At 48.6% G+C, this 19057-nt stretch overlaps 1 protein-coding gene across 11 annotated transcripts in view; it reads left to right on the top strand.

Moving 5' to 3' along the window:
• Positions 1–16431, top strand: part of TRUB2 (TruB pseudouridine synthase family member 2) — a 37548-nt gene extending 21117 nt beyond the window's left edge. For 4 of the 11 annotated variants that reach the window (XM_070596754.1, XM_008519979.2, XM_070596744.1 and 1 more), the window contains exon 8: positions 1192–1985. In XM_070596754.1, coding sequence (XP_070452855.1) covers positions 1192–1517 — 326 coding nt within the window. In that variant the 3' untranslated portion in view covers positions 1518–1985. Of the gene's footprint in view, positions 1–1191; positions 1986–4097; positions 4201–5017; positions 5259–12790; positions 12867–12947; positions 13137–13185 lie in introns of those variants that run through there. The other 7 variants (XM_070596749.1, XM_070596746.1, XM_070596747.1 and 4 more) reach the window with 5 other exon arrangements.
• The last annotated feature ends 2626 nt before the right edge of the window (positions 16432–19057 follow it).

The raw sequence follows: 19057 nt of genomic DNA, 5'->3' as shown, positions 1-19057 counted from the left end.
TGGATTGCCCTTGTGGAGACCCACATAGGCCAGCCCCAGTCTCTGCCGGCTGGCCTTGGCCGATCACACAAACACTGTCCTGTCTCCCGCCAAGTTGCTCTTTGAAGCCAGACCTCAACAAGCAAAGGCTGTGTTGAGCAGTGCACTTCCAGAGCCACCCAGGCTTCAAGCTGTGGGCCATCAGACACCACTCTCACCTCCCCAGTCCCATCCAGCTCAGCCCGCCACCCCCCACTTCTTTCTTTTCTGTAGATCACATTAACCTTTTCTTGAGCACTGACCAAGACTCTCCCAATGCAAAGCATCTTATATAAATCATCTCTTAGACTCCTCACAACCACTTGTTTTTACAGATGAGCCAGCCAAGGCTTAGCACAGCGCTTCTTGAATTTTAACCTATCCACAAATCCCCTGGAGGTCTTTTTTTTTTTTTTTTTTTTTTTGGTGAGGAAGATTGGCCCTGAGCTAACATCTCTTGCCAATCTTCCTCTTTTTGCTTGAGCATGATTGCCTCTGAGCTAACATCCGTGCCCATCTTCCTCTATTTTTTGTATGTGGGACGCTGCCACAGCATGGGTTGATGAGTGGTATGTAGGTCCACACCCAGCATCTGAACCCACAAACCCCAGGCCACTGAAGCGGAGTGCATGAACTTAACCACTGTGCCACCGGGCCAGCCCCCCAACCTGGAGCTCTTCTTAAAAGGCAACTTTTTTTTTTTTTTTTTGAGGAAGATTAGCCCTGAGCTAACTGCTGCCAATCCTCCTCTTTTTGCTGAGGAAGACTGGCCCTGAGCTAACATCCGTGCCCATCTTCCTCTACTTTATACGTGAGAGGCCTACCACAGCATGGCTTTTGCCAAGTGGTGCCATGGCCGCACCCGGGATCCGAACCGGCGAACCCTGGGCCGCTGAGAAGCAGAACGTGCAAACTTAACCGCTGCACTACCGGGCCAGCCCCTAATAGGCAAATTCTGATTAGCAAGTCTGGGAGGGCCCTGAGGGTCTGCCTGTCTAACAGACTTTAATGGCTGGCCCTTGGGCGAGACTGAATAGCAAAGCCCTAGAGAACTAAGCGGTGTTGCTAAAGTTATTACACAACCGGGAAGTATCGAGGGGTGTGGATCTAGATGAGCAGGCACCAGAGGCTGTGCTCCTGCCCACTGTGTCCGTCCCTGTGTGTCCCTGGCAGAGGTGCAGTGCATGCATGAGACGCAGAAGCAGCTGCGAAGGCTGGTGCATGAAATCGGCCTAGAGCTGAAGACCACTGCGCTCTGCTCCCAAGTGCGGCGGACGCGTGACGGCTTCTTCACACTCGATGACGCCCTCCTGAGGACCCAGTGGGACTTACACAGCATCCAGGATGCCATCCAGGCCGCAGCCCCCCGGGTGGCAGCAGAGCTGGAGAAGAGCTTGAGGCCGGAGCCGGGCACCCAGCAGCTCCCTGGTCTAGGCCGGCCCTGGGACTCCAAGGGGCCCAGCTCTGGCTTGGGGCTGGAGAGTTGTGCAGGGCATTGAAAGGCCAGGCAGTTGGTGGGGCAGTGGGTGGATAAAGATAAGACTTGTTCGTGAGCCGGAACTGATGACTACAGAAAGTGAGAGTTGGAGAAGCTTTTCTACATGTGACATAAAACTCTGAAGCTATAAGAGAAGAAATCAGCAGACTTGACCCAACTAAAAAGGGGAAACTTCTGCATGGAGGGAAGGACGGTAAATGAGTGATAGACTGATAAAAATATTTGTCATATGTTTAACTGAGAACTAATATCTATGATGTATAAAGAATGCTTATAAAACAATAAGAAAAAGATGACCGAAAAATTGGGCCATTGACATGAATTGTGTGTATGTATATATAAAAAGAAATCCAAATGGCTGGTAAAGCAGAAGTGATGCTCAATCTCGCTAATAATGAAAGTCATACAGAGGAGAATGAGATGACTTTTCCTTGTCTTTCAAAAATTAATAAAAAGATAACTACCAGTATTGGCAATGTTGTGGGAAAATGGGCACCTGTTGGTAGGAATATATAACTATGTACCCTTTCAGGAGTAATTTGGTAATGTGTACCAAAATTTAAAATACTTCTGCCCTGTGACTCAGCAGGTACAGTGTCAGGACTCTTTCTAGCACAGATTGCAGAAAGTTCTAGGTACGTAGATGTCCCTAGATGCATTGTAATAGTGATAGGAAGTGTGCTTACCACCCATCAGGAAGGGACTGGTTAAATCAATACGGCATCTACACGGCCAAAAGGCTCTATTCTAATACCGTCAAGAAAACTATCAAAAAGTTTTTTAGCCATTTTTTCTGCTAATTTTATTTCTCCAGGCTTTGGATGCCTGGTCCCATCTGGACGTTCTTTTTGACCTGGTTGTCTTTTAACCTCTATCCATGTGGGTAGAGGCGTGGGCTAGAAGGAGGCAGGAGGGCTCCGGGTTGGGCACTGAAGGGAAGCACGCATGTCTCTTGTCCCAGCTGTCACCCTGAGAGAGGAGGCCCCCACCACCACGGCTCCCTCACCTTCACTCCAGAGCAGCCTGCAGCTCCGAGCAGAGCTGAGCCGGTGAGACTTCCTGTGAGGCCTCGAAAGCTCTGCTCCCTCCTCCAGAACTTGAGAAGAAGAATTTCGCCCCACTAATGGGCTTGTTGAGGGGACAAATGAAGTCAGGGTCAGGTGGTCATCACAGTGCCTGTCCTGGAAGACCTGCTCTGCGCATGTGAGCTGTCTGCTTGCTGTGGCTACTCTGCTGAACGGTGACCTAGAACGGTTGCCACGGGTAGAGTCAGAGACCTTCTCTCCATCACCTCTTGTTTCTCTGGCATAAAAATCAGTTGGGACCTGGACAGACTATCTCAGCCAGGTGATCAAGGTCAACATCAACGGTGGCAAGTCGTGTTGCTAGTATGTACTCTGGATAAGATGTGATGGAAGTGGCTCTTACGACAGCCCTTTGACAGAGAGCTCTCCTTGTGCCAGTTCCTGGGCTAAGGGCAGTTAGCATTCTTGATCTCATTTAAACAGGCACCAGGGCTATTCCTATTTTACAGATGAGGAAACTGAGGCATGAAGAAGGCAAATAACATGTCCAAGGACACCCAGCGAGAGAGTTCAGGGCTAGCCCCAGTGGCCTAGTGGTTAAGTTTGGTGTGCTCCATTTCTTTGGCAGCCTGGGTTGGGTTCCCAGGCGTGGACCTACACCACTTGTCTGTAGGTGACCATAATGTGGTGGCGGCTCACATCCAAAAAGAGGAAGATTGGCAGCCAATGTTAGCTCAGGGCAAATCTTCCTCAGCAAAAAAAAAAAAAAAAAAAAAGTTCAGAACCAGGGATCATATCTATGCTGTCCAGAGTCAGCATCCCTAATCACTACACCATCCTGCCTCTCCACTGGAACCATTGCTGCTTTTGTGGTGATTTACTAATGTAGTCCCAGGCCTGGCACACGGTAAATATTTGTTTAAGGAATTGAACACCTGTTGTGATATTGTAATGTAATAAGAAATGTATAGTTTGGTCTTCCTCGCCAACTCCTGGCCAGAGCTCCTAAAACCCTTGTCGTTTCCCAAGTGATAAAGGTGAAACGAATGTCTTTTCTTAGAACATTCTGTCCTTAGTTCCTGGAATAGCTCCAGAGTGATGAGGTGAAAGTGAGCATCTTTTGTTATTCATAACAAGCCCCTTTGAACCACACCTGCCTACTTAATGGAAGCTCCATAAAAATCCTAAAGGTGGGGCTGGCCCAGTGGCCAGGCAGTTAGGTTCAAGTTCACACGTTCTGCTTCGGCAGCCCAGGGTTCACTGGTTCAGATCCCGGGTGTGGACATGGCACCACTTGTCAAGCCACGCTGTGGCAGGCATCCCACGTGTAAAGTAGAGGAAGATGGGCATGGATGTTAGCTCAGGGCCAGTCTTTCTCAGTGAAAAGAGAAGGATTGGCAGTAGTTAGCTCAGGGCTAATCTTCCTAAAAAGAAAAACAAAAAAAACCCTGAAGGTGGGAGTTTGGAGAGCCTCTGGGTCAGTGAACACATCTGGGTGCTGGGAAGGTGACTCACGTGGAGAGGGCATGGAAACTCTGTGCCTGTTGCCACACCAGGACCGTTTTTGCCCCCCGCCTGGAGAGCCAAACACCAAGGCGAGACGAGATTGCAGCAGAGAGACAGTTTACTTACAAGGCAGCTGTGTGAGGAAGCGAGAACGTGAGTCTCAAATCCGCTTCCCTGAAAATAGGGACTCAGGGATATTTATGGGATGGGGGCAGGGTGGCCTCAAGTGTGGAGAGAGGTGATTGGAGGTGAGGAGAGGTGAGGTAATTGATCTGCACAAGTGTAGTCGAGCTTCATGGCTCTTCCTACGATACATGTTCACAAAATGGTGGCGTTAGCATGATCTGAGAGAGGAGTTTTTACCTGCTTGATGTGGAAAGGTCGCCTATTAGACATCTATGCACGCCCAGTTGATCTGTTGGTGGTCTCTGATGAGGATTTTAGGCTGGTTAATTTTAAAAAACTGCAGATGAGAAGCAAGCTCCGAGGATTGGAATTTGCCTGCTCTTTGAGAGAGATTTGCATTTGTGAAGGAAGGGGGGATGAGCTTGTAGGGACCTGAAATTGGCCACCCCAAGATATGTCTCTTTGGCATCGGGATTGTTTGGGGCTGATTGCTTTTGATAAACTGGGACAGGGAAGGAGGCTCTGGGGAATGGAACTTGCCCTTGTTGGGACACATTTACATTTGTAAGGTAAATCTCTATCTGTAAAAGGTGCCTCCCTCTCTGTACCAGGAAGAAGAAGAGAGATGACCTTGTCCCTAGAAACTCTTAATGGGGAAGGCAAGAACTTAAGTTGGTTGCTGTCTGGCAATCTCATGTAACTGATTTAGGGTGGTGGCTTCTGACCTTTACTTAATCCGATTTGATTCTTGTCTAAAAGTCATGGGATCACCCAATGACCAGACCCCACCTGCACTGATACCATTTTAACTTTTTTTCATGTTCTTTCCTTTGTCTTCTTAAAGAGATGACTCACATACCTATGCCTTAAATTTAGCCCTAACCCTCAACTCGGGGCAGCAGCAGCAGCAGAGGCAGCAGAAGCGGCAGCAGCAACATGCCAGCAGCAGCTCTGCCTGCCCATGGGTCCTGTCCCCATGCCAGCAGCGGCAGCAGCAGCTCCCCATGCCAGCAGCATGTCTGACTGCCCATGGGTCCTGTCCCCATGCTATTCTATTCTCTAAATAAAAGAGCACTACTGCCAGATCTTAAGAGTCTAAGAAATCTTTCTTTCGACTCCTCGGCTCACCGACCCCGCAGCAAAGCCACATTCACTGCCCAAGGGCAGTCACCCCTTCTTCCTGTTTGGCAGCTCCAGGCTTCCACCTACCCCCTCTTACACCATCCCTCCCTCATACCAAAATTCCTAGGGAATTTAATCCCTATTTTACAGATGTGGAAACTGAGGCACCAATGAGTTTGTACTTGCCTGGGCCTCACAGCTGGCCAAGGGTGGACTGCAGATCTGAACAGGGTAGTCTTGCTCTAGATCCCTGCTCTGAATCTGTTTAACCTTGGCCTCCCTGTCTTGACCTTGGCCCAAGGGAGGCCCAGCCCAACTGTGGCCTGGGTGGTCCCCAGCGAGATTTTCCTATTGAGACCTTGGAGCCAGGGAGACGTGCATAATCCAGTTCCATCTAAGAGTTGCGGCTCTGTTAGATAGGAAGCACATGCAAATGTATATTTCTTTTTTTTTTAAGATTTTTTTTTTTCCTTTTTCTCCACAAAGCCCCCCGGTACATAGTTGTGTGGGGGACTGGAATTGGCTACGCCAAGATATGCATCTTTGGCATAAAGATTATTTTGGGCTGGATACTTTCTTTTTTCTTTCTTTCTTTCTTTTTTTTTTGAGGAAGATTAGCCCTGAGCTAACATCTGCTGCCAATCCTCCTCTTTTTGCTGAGGAAGACAGGCCCTGAGCTCACATCTGTGCCAATCTTCCTCTACTTTATATGTGGGACGCCTACCACAACATGGCTTGCCAAGCGGTGGCATGTCTGAACCTGGAATGCGAACTGGCAAAACCTGGGCCACGGAAGCGGAACGTGTAAGCCTAACCGCTGTGCCACCAGGCAGACCTGGGCTGGTTACTTTTAAAAACGGCAGACAGGAAAGAAACTCTGAAAAGGAGAATTTACTTACCCTTTGTAAGAGACATTTACATTTGTAAAGGAAATCTCCATCTGTAAGGGTGTCTCCCTCTCTGTACCAACAACAAGGGGGATGAACTTATCTCTAGAAACTCTTAATCAATGCTGAAGGCAAGGACCTTAATCTGCATAATAATCTTACTCTTGTTTGTTTGTTTGTTTGTTTTGAGAAGATTAGCCTTGAGGTAACTGCTGCCAATCCTCCTCTTTTTGCTGAGGAAGGTTGGCTCTGAGCTAACATCCGTGCCCATCTTCCTCTACTTTATATGTAGGACGCTTACCAAGCGGTGCCATGTCCGCACCTGGGGCGCGAACCGGCGGACCTGGGGCTGCCGATGCAGAACATTCTAACTTAACTGCTCTGCCACTAGACCGGCCCCTAATCTTACTCTTGTTTACTGTACTTCTCTGGTAACCTCCCCGTAAGTGACTCCCCCCCACCCCAACATCCTCCTTTGTCTTTAGCTGAAGATGATATCTCAGGTGGTGGCTTCAGCAATTTTGGCAAGTTGCTCAGGTTGCCTGAGCCTCTCCCATGCATACGTGTCATAAAGCTTTGTTTAATTTTCTCCTGTTATTCTGTCTCATGTGAATTTGATTCATTCTCCAGCCAGAAGGACCCAGAGCCAGTAGAGGAAATGTCATCCTCCCCTACACTTGTATATATTTTTAGTTGTGGGTCCTTCTAGTTGTGGCATGTGGGATGCCGCCTCAGCATGGCCTGATGAGCAGTGCCATGTCTGTGCCCAGGATGTGAACTGGCGAAACCCAGGGCTGCCGAAGTGGAGTGCAGGAACTTAACCACTTGGCCACGGGGCTGGTCGCTAGACTCTGTTTTGAAAGCCGAAGAAAGTGCAAATAATTCTTTCTGTGCACAAAATGTGCTCTGAATAGCACCAGCAACTTCAACAAAACCACAAGCCCTCCACGTTTGCCAGTCGCCTGCCTGGGTGACATGGGCACCTGGGTGTGCTGTGAGGGGGGGCGGGGTGCAGTCCCACAGCTGTGCATCTGGGCTGGGCTTTTGTAGCCCAAGGGCCTAGATGTGAATCCTGAGTTGGACTGGATGACTTGACCTCTGTGAGACCAGTCCACCTCTCTGTCAAATGGGGATTAAGATGACACCCTCTCGATCATTCCCTAATTCCAGCCCTCCTCCACTATTAATCATGGACTTCCGTAGACCAGCCACTGCTCTGGCACTGAGGACTTGTGTCGAAGGACAGACAAGGTCTTTAGTCTCACGGAGCTTACAGGGTAGGAGGAGAGGCAAGACAACAAGAGAAATGAGCACTTGGAAGGAACCCAGCAGGGTGAGTGGAGAGGAGACTGGCGCCCGGGAGAGCCTTTCTGAGGTGGTGACATATAAACTGGTACCTGGACACCACAGGAGCCGCCCATGCAGACGTCCAGGGGCAGAGCTTTGTAGACAGAGGAACACAGATGCCAGGCACTGAGGCAAAGGGAAGAAGGCTGAGGATGGAGAACCGGGCAGGGCCGGATGCTCCTGTGGGGCCCAGAGACAAGAAACCGTGGGGGTTCCGGCCTAGGGTGGACCCAGGTTTCTTGGGGCCTGAGGCTTGTGCAATTTTGGGGGCCCTCTAAGAAAAAGAATGAAGCCTGAACATCATTAACTTCAAAGGATAAACCCACCCCTCCCAAGTAGTGGTGGTAGATGTCAAAGAATGACAGCGGACACTACTTTTTTTAAGTAGCGATCTCTAGTCTCTTTTTTAAAATGCAATTTCCAAGTTCACTGTTTTTGGTGCTCAGTTCTGGACAAGTGCATGCAGTTTAGCTGAGCACTACCACAATCAGGGTACACATAGGCCCATCACCCCCAAACAGCCCTCGTGCTGCTCTTTTGCAGTCGATCCCCTCACTCCAGCCCCTGGCAACTCCTGGTCTGTTTTCTGTTATAATTTTGACTTTCCCAGAATGTCAGATGGTTGGAACCAGACAGTATATAAACTTTGGAGACTGGCTTCCTTCAGCATCATGTATCTGAGATTCATCCAGATATATCAGTAGTTCACTCCTTTTTGTTGCTGTGTAGCATTCCACCGTATGGATATACCACAGCTTGCTTATTCTTTCACTAGTTAAAGGACTTCTCAGCAGTTTTTTTTTTTTTTTTTTGAGGAAGATTAGCCCTGAGCTAACTACTGCCAATCTTCCTCTTTTTGCTGAGGAAGACTGGGCCTGAGCTAACATCCATGCCCATCTTCCTCTCTTTTGTACGTGGGATGCCTACCACAGCATGGCTTTTGCCAAATGGTGCCAAGTCTGCACCCGGGATCTGAACTGATGCTGAAGCAGAACATGTGCACTTAACCGCTGCGCCACTGGGCTGGTCCCAGCAGTCAGTTTTTTTTTAAAGATTGGCATTTGAGCTAACGTCTGTTGTCAATCTTTCTTTACAATCTTGTGAAATTTCAGTTGTACATTATTGTCTGTCAGTTGTGTTGTAGGTGCACCCCTTCACCCTTTGTGTGCACCCCCTACCCCCCTTTCCCCTGGTAGCCACTAATCTGTTCTCTTTGTCCCCATGTTTAAATTCCTCATATGAGTGGAGTCATAGAGAGATTGTCCTTCTCTACCTGGCTTATTTCACTTAACATAATTCCCTCAAGGTCCATCCATGTTGTTGCAAATGGGACGGTTTTGTTCTTTTTTATGGCTGACTAGTATTCCATTGTGTATGTATACCACATCTTCTTTATCCAATCATCAGTTGATGGGCACTTAGGTTGCTTCCACATCTTGGCTATTGTAAATAATGCTGCAACGGACATTGGGGTGCATGGGACATTTGGAATTGCTGATTTCAAGTTCTTAGGATAGATACCCAGTAGCGGGATACCTGGATCATATGGTAGTTCTATTTTTAATTTTTTGAGGAATCTCCATACTGTTTTCCACAGTGGCTGCACCAGTTTGCATTCCCACCAACAGTGTATGAGGGTTCCTTTTTCTCCACAACCTCTCCAACATTTGTTACTATTTGTTTTGGTTATTTTTGTCATTCTAATGGGTGTAAGGTGATATCTTAGTGTAGTTTTGATTTGCATTTCCCTGATGATCAGTGATGATGAGCATCTTTTCATGTGCCTGTTGGCCATCCATATATCTTCTTTAGAGAAATATCTGTTCATGTCTCCTGCCCATTTTTTGATCGGGTTGTTTAATTTTTTTGTTGTTGAGTTGTGTGAGTTCTTTATATATTATGGATATTAAGCCTTTGTCAGATGTATTACTTGCAAATTTGTTTTCCCAGTTAGTGGGTTGTTTTTTTGTTTCACTCATGTTTTCCCTTGCCTTGAAGAAGCTCTTTAGTCTGATGAAGTCCCATTTGTTTATTCTGTCTATTGTTTCCCTTGTCTGAGAAGACATGGTGTCCGAAAAGATGCTTTTAATACTGATGTCAAAGAGTGTACTGCCTGCATTTTCTTCTAGAAGCCTTATGGTTTCAGGTCTCAGCTTTAAGTCTTTGATCCATTTTGAGTTTATTTTGGTGAATCGTGAAAAAGAATGGTCAATTTTCATTCTTTTACATGTGGCTGTCCAGTTTTCCCAGCACCATTTGTTGAAAAGACTTTCTTTTCTCCATTGTATGCCCTCAGCTCCTTTGTTGAAGATTAGCTGTCCATAGATGTGTGGTTTTATTTCTGGGCTTTCAATTCTGTTCCATTGACCTGTGCACCTGTTTTTGTACAAGTACCATGCTGTTTTGATTACTGTAGCTTTGTAGTATGTTTTGAAGTCATGGATTGTGATGCCTCCAGCTTTGTTCTTTTTTCTCAGGATTGCTGTAGCAGTTCAGGGTCTTTTGTTGCCCCATATGAATTTTAGGATTCTTTGTTCTAATTCTGTAAAGAATGTCATTGGAATTCTGATTGGGATGGCGTTGAATCTGTAGATTGCTTTAGGTAGAACGGACATTTTAAATACGTTTATTCTTCCAATCCATGTGCATGGAATGTCTTTCCATCTCTTTATGTCATCATCCATTTCTTTCAGAAAAGCCTTGTAATTTTCATTGTATAGGTCTTTCACTTCCTTAGTTAAATTCACCCCGAGGTATTTTATTCTTTTTGTTGCGATTGTACCGATCTTTATTTATTTTTATTTTTTTAATTTATTTTTTTCTTCTTCTTCCCAAAGGCCTCCAGTACATAGTTGTATATTTCAGTTGTGGGTCCTTCTGGCTGTGGCGTGTGGGACACCACATCAGCATGGCCTGATGAATGGTGCTAGTTCCACACCCAGGATCCAAACTGGTGAAACCCTGGCCTGCCCAAGCAGAGCACATGAACTTAACCACTTGGCCATGGGGCTGGCCCCTTCTCTGCCCTCTTTAAGAGGAAAACTCCTCTTAAAACGTTGTCTCCAGTCGCTGTCCCCTAATTCTTCTCGTCACATGCTCCCTGGAACTGTCCACTGCTCTCCAGAAACTGCTCTTGCTAAGGCCAAGAACAACTTCCTCCTTGTTGAATCCAGCGGCTCCTTGTCAGCAGCGTCTGACACAGCTGGTCACTGCCGCCTCCTGGAACAGTCTTCAGGAGCCTTCCACTGGGTCTCCTCCTCCTTCTCTGGTCCTTCTCAGCCTCCTTTGCTGGGTCCCTCTCCTCCCCCTCTCTGTGCCCACAGGCTCCATTGGGCTCTTCTCTCAGCCTACGCTCGCTCCTTGCTGATGTCAGTTGGGAATCTCATGGCTGTCAATACCATCAGTACATTTCACTGCCAGTCCCACATTTATATCTCTCACCCGACCCTTCCCATGAACTCCATGCCCAAATATCTGTCACTGACCCTTTGCACTTCCATGCTGAGTTGGCATCTCGACCCTCACAGATCTCAACCCTAACTCCTTTCTCCGCCTGTGCCCTGTTCCTCCCATAGACTTCCTCTCTCCAGGAAATCACAACTCCACCTTTCTAGTCACTCAGGCTAAAATCCTGGCAGACCTCCTTTTCCTCACACCCACATTTAATCCATCAGCAAATCCTACCGGCTCTACCTTCAAAATACTGTTGTTTCCAGAATCTGACCGCTTCTCACCATTCACTTGTATCTACCCTTGTACTCCTTCCCTCTGGTGGACAAAGGAATTATGTGAAGATGCAAGTGAGATCTTGTTATTTCTCTGCTCAAAGGCCTTCCTGTTACTGAACCAGGTTCGTTTTTGCCCAGAAAGCCACCCAGAAAGCCAAACCCCAAGACAACGAGATTGCAGCAGAGAGCGAGTTTACTCACAAGGCAGCCACTCAAGGAAGCAAGAACATGAGCCTCAAATTCGCTTCCCCGAGAAGAGGGACTCAGGGATATTCATGGGATGGGGGCAAGGTGGTCTGAAATGTGGAGAGAGGTGATTGGAGGTGAGGAGAGGTGAGGTAATTGATGATCTGTGCAAGCAGAGTCAGACTCCATGCCTCTTCATGGGACACATGTTCACAAGATGGTGGCGTTAGCATGATCTGAGGGGGGAGTTTTTAGCCTCTTGACGTCAAAAGGTCGCCTATTGGACATCTGCATGAGCCCAGTTGATGGGTTGGTGGTCTCAACTGGCCTGAAGTGGACAAGGGGTTCTAATTCCTGGAATACAGCTCACATGCCCATTTCCATGGTGACCCAGGCTCCAGGGAGATGTTATCTGTAGGAACCTAGTGGGAGTCAGACAGCATATTGCCTAAACAGCACAGTTAACAATGGGCGGGTTAAACAGCTAAAAGCCATAATCAGTAATTGCAAAAAGGAAAAAAACTTTAGTTCCTAGCTACTTCATCATCAATGGCTAACACTCTGCCGGTTTCATTCCTATCTCACCTAGAACAGAAGCCAAAGAAGTCTTTACAACGGCTTGAAAGGCCCTCACAATCCGCTCGCTCCCGTTTCCTCTCTTTCCTCTCCCCTTACATTGCCCTGCTGAGTCCACACCGGCTTCTACACTGTTCTCAAACCCTCCTGCCTCAGGGCCTTCTCTTGCTGTTCCCCCCAGATATCCACAGCCTCCCTCCCCTCCTGCAGGTCTCCAGTCCTCGGACACCTTCCCATCAATTTAATACTGCCCCAGAGTGGGCCCTTCCTGGGCCCAGGACCTAAAAGTGAATTCATTCCATATGTATCAGGGAGAGGGGAGGCTCAAATTTTATAAGGTTCAGGTTTCATACCTTTTCTCTGATTTATTTTTCTCCTCAACACTTATCACCATCTTAAGAATGATTTAGGGGCCGGCCCAGTGTCTCAGCGGTTAAGTGCGCACGTTCCGCTTCAGCGGCCCAGGGTTTGCCTGTTTGGATCCTGGGTGCGGACATGACACCGCTTGGCAAAAGCCATGCTGTGGTAGGCGTCCCACATATAAAGTAGAGGAAGATGGGCACGGATGTTAGCTCAGGCCCAGTCTTCCTCAGCAAAAAGAGGAGGGCTGGCAGCAGACGTTAGCTCAGGGCTAATCTTCCTCAAAAAAAAAAAAAAAAGATTTATTTTTTATTTGCTTTATTGTCTGCTTCTCCTACCTTAGAATGTAAGCCCCACAAGAGGGCAGGGATGTTTGTCTGTCTTCCTTACTGTGATATCCCTGGAATTTAGATCAGTGCCTGAAGAAATACTTGTTGCATGGAACGAATGAATGAGTATCAAGGCCCAGACATCCGCAGCTTTCAAGGTAAGAGTTTTCTCTTCTTACACTCCCCAGCCCACTGCCCTTTCCCCTCTCCTAAGTGCCCCCTCTCTTACTCCTTCCCAGCCCTCCTTTCCCCTGCCATCCCCAGACCCTATTGCACCAAGAATGTTGGCTCTGAGGTCCCATGTGAAGCTATAAGGACCTTGCATTCCCTGAGGGACAGAAACATATTAGGACACAAATGTGTCATCATAATGGTAAGCTACATTTGCCTATAATTTTTACGATCATTAAACCAGCCTTTATACCTATGATGACTTGTGAAGTGGCCACAGCTGGTTTTGTGTTTCTTACTTTATAGATGAGGAAACCTGGATCTGGTGAGGTCAGTCAAGCCACCAGCCCAGCCTCCTGCACCTGTCTATACAATGCACGCCTGCTGAGCTTGGCGTTTGGCCATAGAATATAAAACAAACAAGAAACCATATCCACCACCATAGTATCAACACCTTGAGTTCCTCTGCAACATCCTGTCAGTCCCTGACGAAGCCCCTCCTTCGAGCACCTTAGCAGGAGGCATGGGACTCATCCGGAGCCAGGCTAGATTATAAGAGGGATCCACGTTAGTCACACCAAAGACGCTCCTGTCTCAGTGAGATCAGGATGCTGCTGAGGGTGGTACAAGCTGACTAAGAGAGACAAGCATCAGGTGGGCGGCTGGGAGGTGACTGGTGGAGTGATGGGGCTGCCCTGGGCCCTTCCAGCCCCCTGTGGTGTGCAAAGCAGCCTGTGGTCAAAGTGGCCCCCTGCCCAGCCCTTTTCTCCACATGATCCTTGCCCACAACCCCTACAGGTACTTCCTGAAGCCCTAATAAATCAGAAGCAAGAAGAGCCCTAAGATGGCAAAAGAGGCTGAGCCCCTCCGGCAAACCAGCTGGGCAGGTCTGCTGGTGCCAGGGTGGAGGGTGGGGCAGCAGGTTGGCTCCAGCCCAGGAACGGAGCTAACAAATCCCCTGGCCTATAAGAGGGTTCTGGGATAAAACCCCACCTGGGTTCCACCTAGAGCTGGCTCTTAGGGTCTGGTGGCTCTGTAGAAGAGTTTGAAGATGACTGGTTTGGAGGCAGAATTTGATCGGCTGTTATTACTGGTGGTTAGAAGCAATTTCGTCACCATGGCCAGATAGCAAGACTATGTGGGGAGCTTGATAAAAAATACCGGCCTGCCCTAGACCTGCAAAACCAGAATCCCTAGGGAGAGGTTAGGGATGCAAATCTTTATTTTCAGAAGGCTTCTCAGATGATTGGGATACTCAGAGGTTTGAATTATTACCTGGTCTTTAAAGAGCATGTGATTGGAGCCTTCAGCATCAGAGTCTGCTACTTGGCTGTGTCTCCTTGGGAAGTGAGCTTCATTTGCCTCATCTGGAAAGTGGGGATAACTAGGTACCTCTAAGGGCTGCCATTAGGAATATACGCAGTAGTCATGCTGAGCGCTGGCTCGGGGCCGGGCATGGGGCATGTGCTCCAAGGGTTAGTTGCTATGACTATTATTGCAGCTGAGATTCCTGGGGATTCTGGGATGAACACGAGAGGCTAAAGGTCAGGAGAGGATCTGTTCCTGTTCAGAGTTCCTGATGTTGGGAATGAGAGACTCACTGGAAAGGGAGCAAATCCTCCTACTCAGAGGAATTAGGAGAGGGGCCAGGGCCGAGGCTGTTCATTTCTGGCCACTGGCCTGGCTGCTGGGCAGGGCCTTGGGCAGATACAACTTAGAAGAAGCACAGCTTAAGGGCTCAGAGAGTTCTGGGCTCAAGTTCTGACTTCTTTTATTAATGTATGACCTTGGGTGAGAGACTCAAGAGAGGCTGAGCCTCCACTAGGGAGGCTGGACAGCACACCATCAGCAGGCTCTGGCGCCAGACAGTTCAGCCACTTATTGGACCTGTGACCTTGAGCAAGTCACTCCACCCCTCTGAGCTTCAGTTGGGAATGGGGACAGCCCACCTACCCACACTCTGTGGCTGGGAGGTGCTGATGAGCTTTGCACAGGAAGTGGCTCCTCTCCCTGCCTGAGTCACAGAGTTTTGTAAATATTAGTTATCATTACCATCAACCCCTTCTCTGGGGGAACCTTTGCTGGTGACTGGTTTGAGTGTGATTGTCACCTTTCACCTCATTCGCAGTCCCTGCCCACCTGACACTAATGGGAGCTTTCATCACAATGCCTCCAGGCACCAGGGCTGGGATCCTCTGGCCTGGATTTCCTCCCTTCTCTCCCTCCTCAAAGTGTCTCCTTCTTTGGAGCAAAGCTAAAGTGGCATGATATTTGGTGACACTGCCTCCATGAGGTCAGGCTGCCCAGAAATGATCCCTTTTGGTCCACAGGGATGAGAATACCGGCTATACATGTTAGTGTTTTGAATTCCCTTAGGTGCTGGATGATAAATATTTTTCAGTAAGGTTTATACTGGATACCATCAAACAAACTGTTCGAGCACTCACAGAGTCAGAGCTACCCTTGGCTGCCAATTTTCCAGCACCGTAGGGTACACCCTGAGAAATGGCACACATCACTATCCACATCTCACAACCAGCTGGCTCCTTACTGCCCATGGCTGGGGAGTCCCTTCAGACTCCTGCGAGGGGTGCTGCCAGAGAGAGAACCCCCTTTTCTACGTGGGGCACTCGGAGGATCTAGTCTGTGGCCAGTGGTTTGGCAGACCCGGACCTTCCCAGCAAGGCCCTCCCAGGAGTGCTTCCCTGGCCGTTGGGCACATCTCTGAGTGGATACTGCCCCCACGAGGCCTCCACCTGCCATAACACCTGGGAGAGTTCACCTCCCATAAGTGGGAAACGATCCAGATGACGCTTTCTTTCCTTCCAAGAGTCCTCCAGGGGTGCCTTAAAATTGGCCCCCAATGCAAAAGTCTCTGGAGACAGACAGTGTGTTTGTTCTCAACTGGAGAACATGGAATGCCACCCTAGTGCCATTTGTTGCCTTCCAGAAGAAAGGCAACTTGGGGTGACTGCCAGAAAACAAGTACATAGTCACAAGAGGTCTTGGGACTCTAGATTACCTGTAATTTGTAAAGAGGCGAGGGTTCTAGGGAGCGAGTGAGAAGGGCCCTTGCTTTGTAGTAACACTTGGTATTAGGGTGGAGGATAAGGTTGGAGGTAAGCAAAATAACTAGCAGAGAGTTAAGGGAAGAGGGGAAGATATCTTGCCATAAAATTTGAAATTAGATACCAGAAAGGGGATGGGAGAAATAAAGAAAATAAAAGAAAGAAAGGATTAGTTACAGGAAGGTTAGGATTGACCAGCAAGACTGAGAAGTAAGCGAGTGAAGAGGAGCTGTGTTGGCGGTGTGGGTCCCACAACTGCTGTGCTGCCAACAGTGTAACCACATTGCATGCTGCAGAGAAACATGCGGGAAGAAAAAACCACCAAGCATTCTACCATCTTAAATAAGCAATTATTATTATTTGGGTGCATTCCCTTTGTTATTTTTCCTGCATGTCTGCTTTAAATGACTTTATTGGATTTTTTAAATCACAAAATGTGAGTTGTAGGAAATAAAAACTGTACCCATCTTCCCCCTAAAAAAGATTGGCTCTAAATGCAGAGTTGGGTTACAATTGTGTCTGGCAGAGGTTCGATTCCTAACCACTCTCCAACCAGGTGGAGTCCCTGAGGGTCCCGGGCCCACTTAGTTCTCTCCCCCTGGGCCTTTTGCAAATGCTGTTTCCACTCCCGGAAAACTCTCCCACATTCTTGTCTGGCTGACTCCTTCTACTGCACAGGCGTCGATGTCTCTTCTCTCCGGAAGTTTCCTCAGTGTCCCAGCTGGGCTAGGTGCCACTCAAAATGTGCTCCTATGACCCCACGACAGCCTTTTGTCAGACTGCATTGTCTTTACTTCTTAGTGCCCCGACTTCATGCTGGCAGGTGAGCACTGTGTGGCACAGACCCAGAGCCCGCAGCTCCTCGGCTCCTGGCACTGAGGGACTTTTTGTGTGGACAGAGGAAGACAAGCCAACGGTCCATGTGGAGAAAATGGGGTGAGGTGGGGAAACCCATAGAAGGGGGTTGCTTCTCCTGGGGTTCCCACCTCTCTGAGCCTGGCCGCTCACCTCTCTTCTTCCTCCTCCACTGTAATACGACGTGGCACAGGAAGGTGAGAGGGGAGTGGGCCAGTGAGGTGACAGGAGCGGGACCTAAGAAGTGTGAGAATCTCAGGAGGCCCTTCCAGACCTGGGTCCATCTCTAGTCAGGTCGCTAGCTCTCACCCACGCCCTAAGGAAACAGGCTCAGAGCCATGTCAGTCAGGCAAACAGTGCGTATGTGTGAGGTGCAGGTGGGCAGGGCATCGTTCAAGATGAATCTGAGTCTTGTCCTCAGAGGGTACCCAGTCTGGTAAGAGTCTAGAGCAAGGCCTTGTGGTGTGGGGTCCAGGTTAGGAGCTGGGATTAGGAGCCAGACAGGCCTGGGCTCTTGTCCTGTCTCTGCCACTGTGTGACTTTGACAAGCTGCTTCTACTCTCGGAGCCCCTATTTCCTTATCTGCAGAATGAGGACAATAACAGAACCTATCTCATAAGGTAGTTGTGAAAATCTATCGCTATCATAATGTGAAAGTTTAAGAAATGGCAAGGAAAGCCCCAAATGAGAATGCAGGCAGGCTATCATGGTGAATCTAGAAGGGCAAACAAGTCTGCCGTGGGAGCCAGGACAAGAGCAGGTCGTGCCATTCACTGAGGAGGACGGCTTGCTGTCGAGGGCTCAAGGGGAGCTCAACTCGTTTCTAGGCGTCGAGGCCTGTGCGGTTGCTCACCCAATCCCTGAAGCCCCCTCTGGGGCTCGATGCTCACGACCCAGGTGGCAGCTAGTCCCCATCCAATAGCCATGGGCTCACCCTCCTTTCCTAGTCTCCCTCCGTCAGTTTGTGCCGCATGACTAGTTCTGGATAATTGTCTGTGAGCACAAGCAACGTCTGCTGATTTGGGGGGAGTGAGTTTAGAGCTGATGTGTCTTTTTTCTTGCTGTGGCTTCCAGCGGTGAGGCTCTGAAACATAGGAGGGCTGCCAGACCCTCATCAGACTTTGTGAGACAAAGAAACCTTTATCGTGTTCAGCCATGGGGATTTTGGGGTGGCTCGTTGAGACAGGTAATGCTAACTGCCCCAAGGCATAGAGAACCATTATTATTTCCATTTACAGAGGCCAAGTCAGTTGCCCATGGTCACACAGCTTGTAAGTGGGCAGAGCTGGAACTCAGACCCCCACCTGATTTGCATGGCTGGTTTTTAGAAGCTATACTGACTTCACCTTGTGACAGCATGTCCGCATCACTGCTATCACATCTGAAATCTTATGAGAATATCCAGCCAGGCCAGGGCCAGAGGGGCAGCTAGGATACTCAGAACGCTTAGCAAGTTGGTGTGAAATCCTGCCATCTGGATTGCACTGAGCAGCTGTAACCTCCAGTTTCACTTCTGCCAATGAAGGTTCATGATAACCAACACACAATGAAGAAATGACAACTGCTCACCCTTGCTTGGCAGATTATAAGTGGGGGCTGGAACTCTCATCCTGTCGATTGATTTACAAGGGAAGAATTCCTCCCAATGTTGCTCTTAGCTGTTATCCATTTGTGCCCCAACCCAGAAAGGCAGGATTGCAAACCGTAAGCTTCAGAGTTAGGGCTCAAATCCCTGCTTGGCCACTTACTGGCAGTGTGACCTTGGGCAAATCACTTTGCCTCTCTGAGCCTCAATTTCCTCATCTGTAAAATGGGGATAGCAATACTAATTCCTCATAGGATGGATTTAAGCATTAGAGATCATGGATGTAAGGCACTTAGCACAGTGCCTGGCACATGTAAGCTTGTCATAATCCAAGGCAGGCTCTCTCTCCCCCAGGTAAGATTAGGGGACTACAGAGGAGAAGCAATCAGTGTACAGATTCACACCAAGATCGCTCATATGGGGCCTGGCCCTGTGGCCAAGTTGTTAAAGTTCTGCATGCTCCGTTTAGGTAGCCTGGGTTCGCAGGTGTGGATCCCAGGTGTGGATATACTCCACTCGCCAGCCATGTGGTGGCAGTGTCCCACGTACAAAGTGGAGGAAGACTGGCACAGATGTTAGCTCAGGGCTAATTTTCCTCAAGGAAAAAAAAAAGAGGAGGATTGGTAGCAGATGTTAGCTTAGAGAGAATCTCCCTCAGCAAAGAAAAAGA

Source organism: Equus przewalskii, chromosome 26 (assembly GCF_037783145.1).
Source record: "Equus przewalskii isolate Varuska chromosome 26, EquPr2, whole genome shotgun sequence".
Taxonomy (NCBI): domain Eukaryota; kingdom Metazoa; phylum Chordata; class Mammalia; order Perissodactyla; family Equidae; genus Equus; species Equus przewalskii.
Note: the sequence above shows the minus strand (reverse complement) of the source record. Positions and strands in the feature narration are given on the sequence as shown.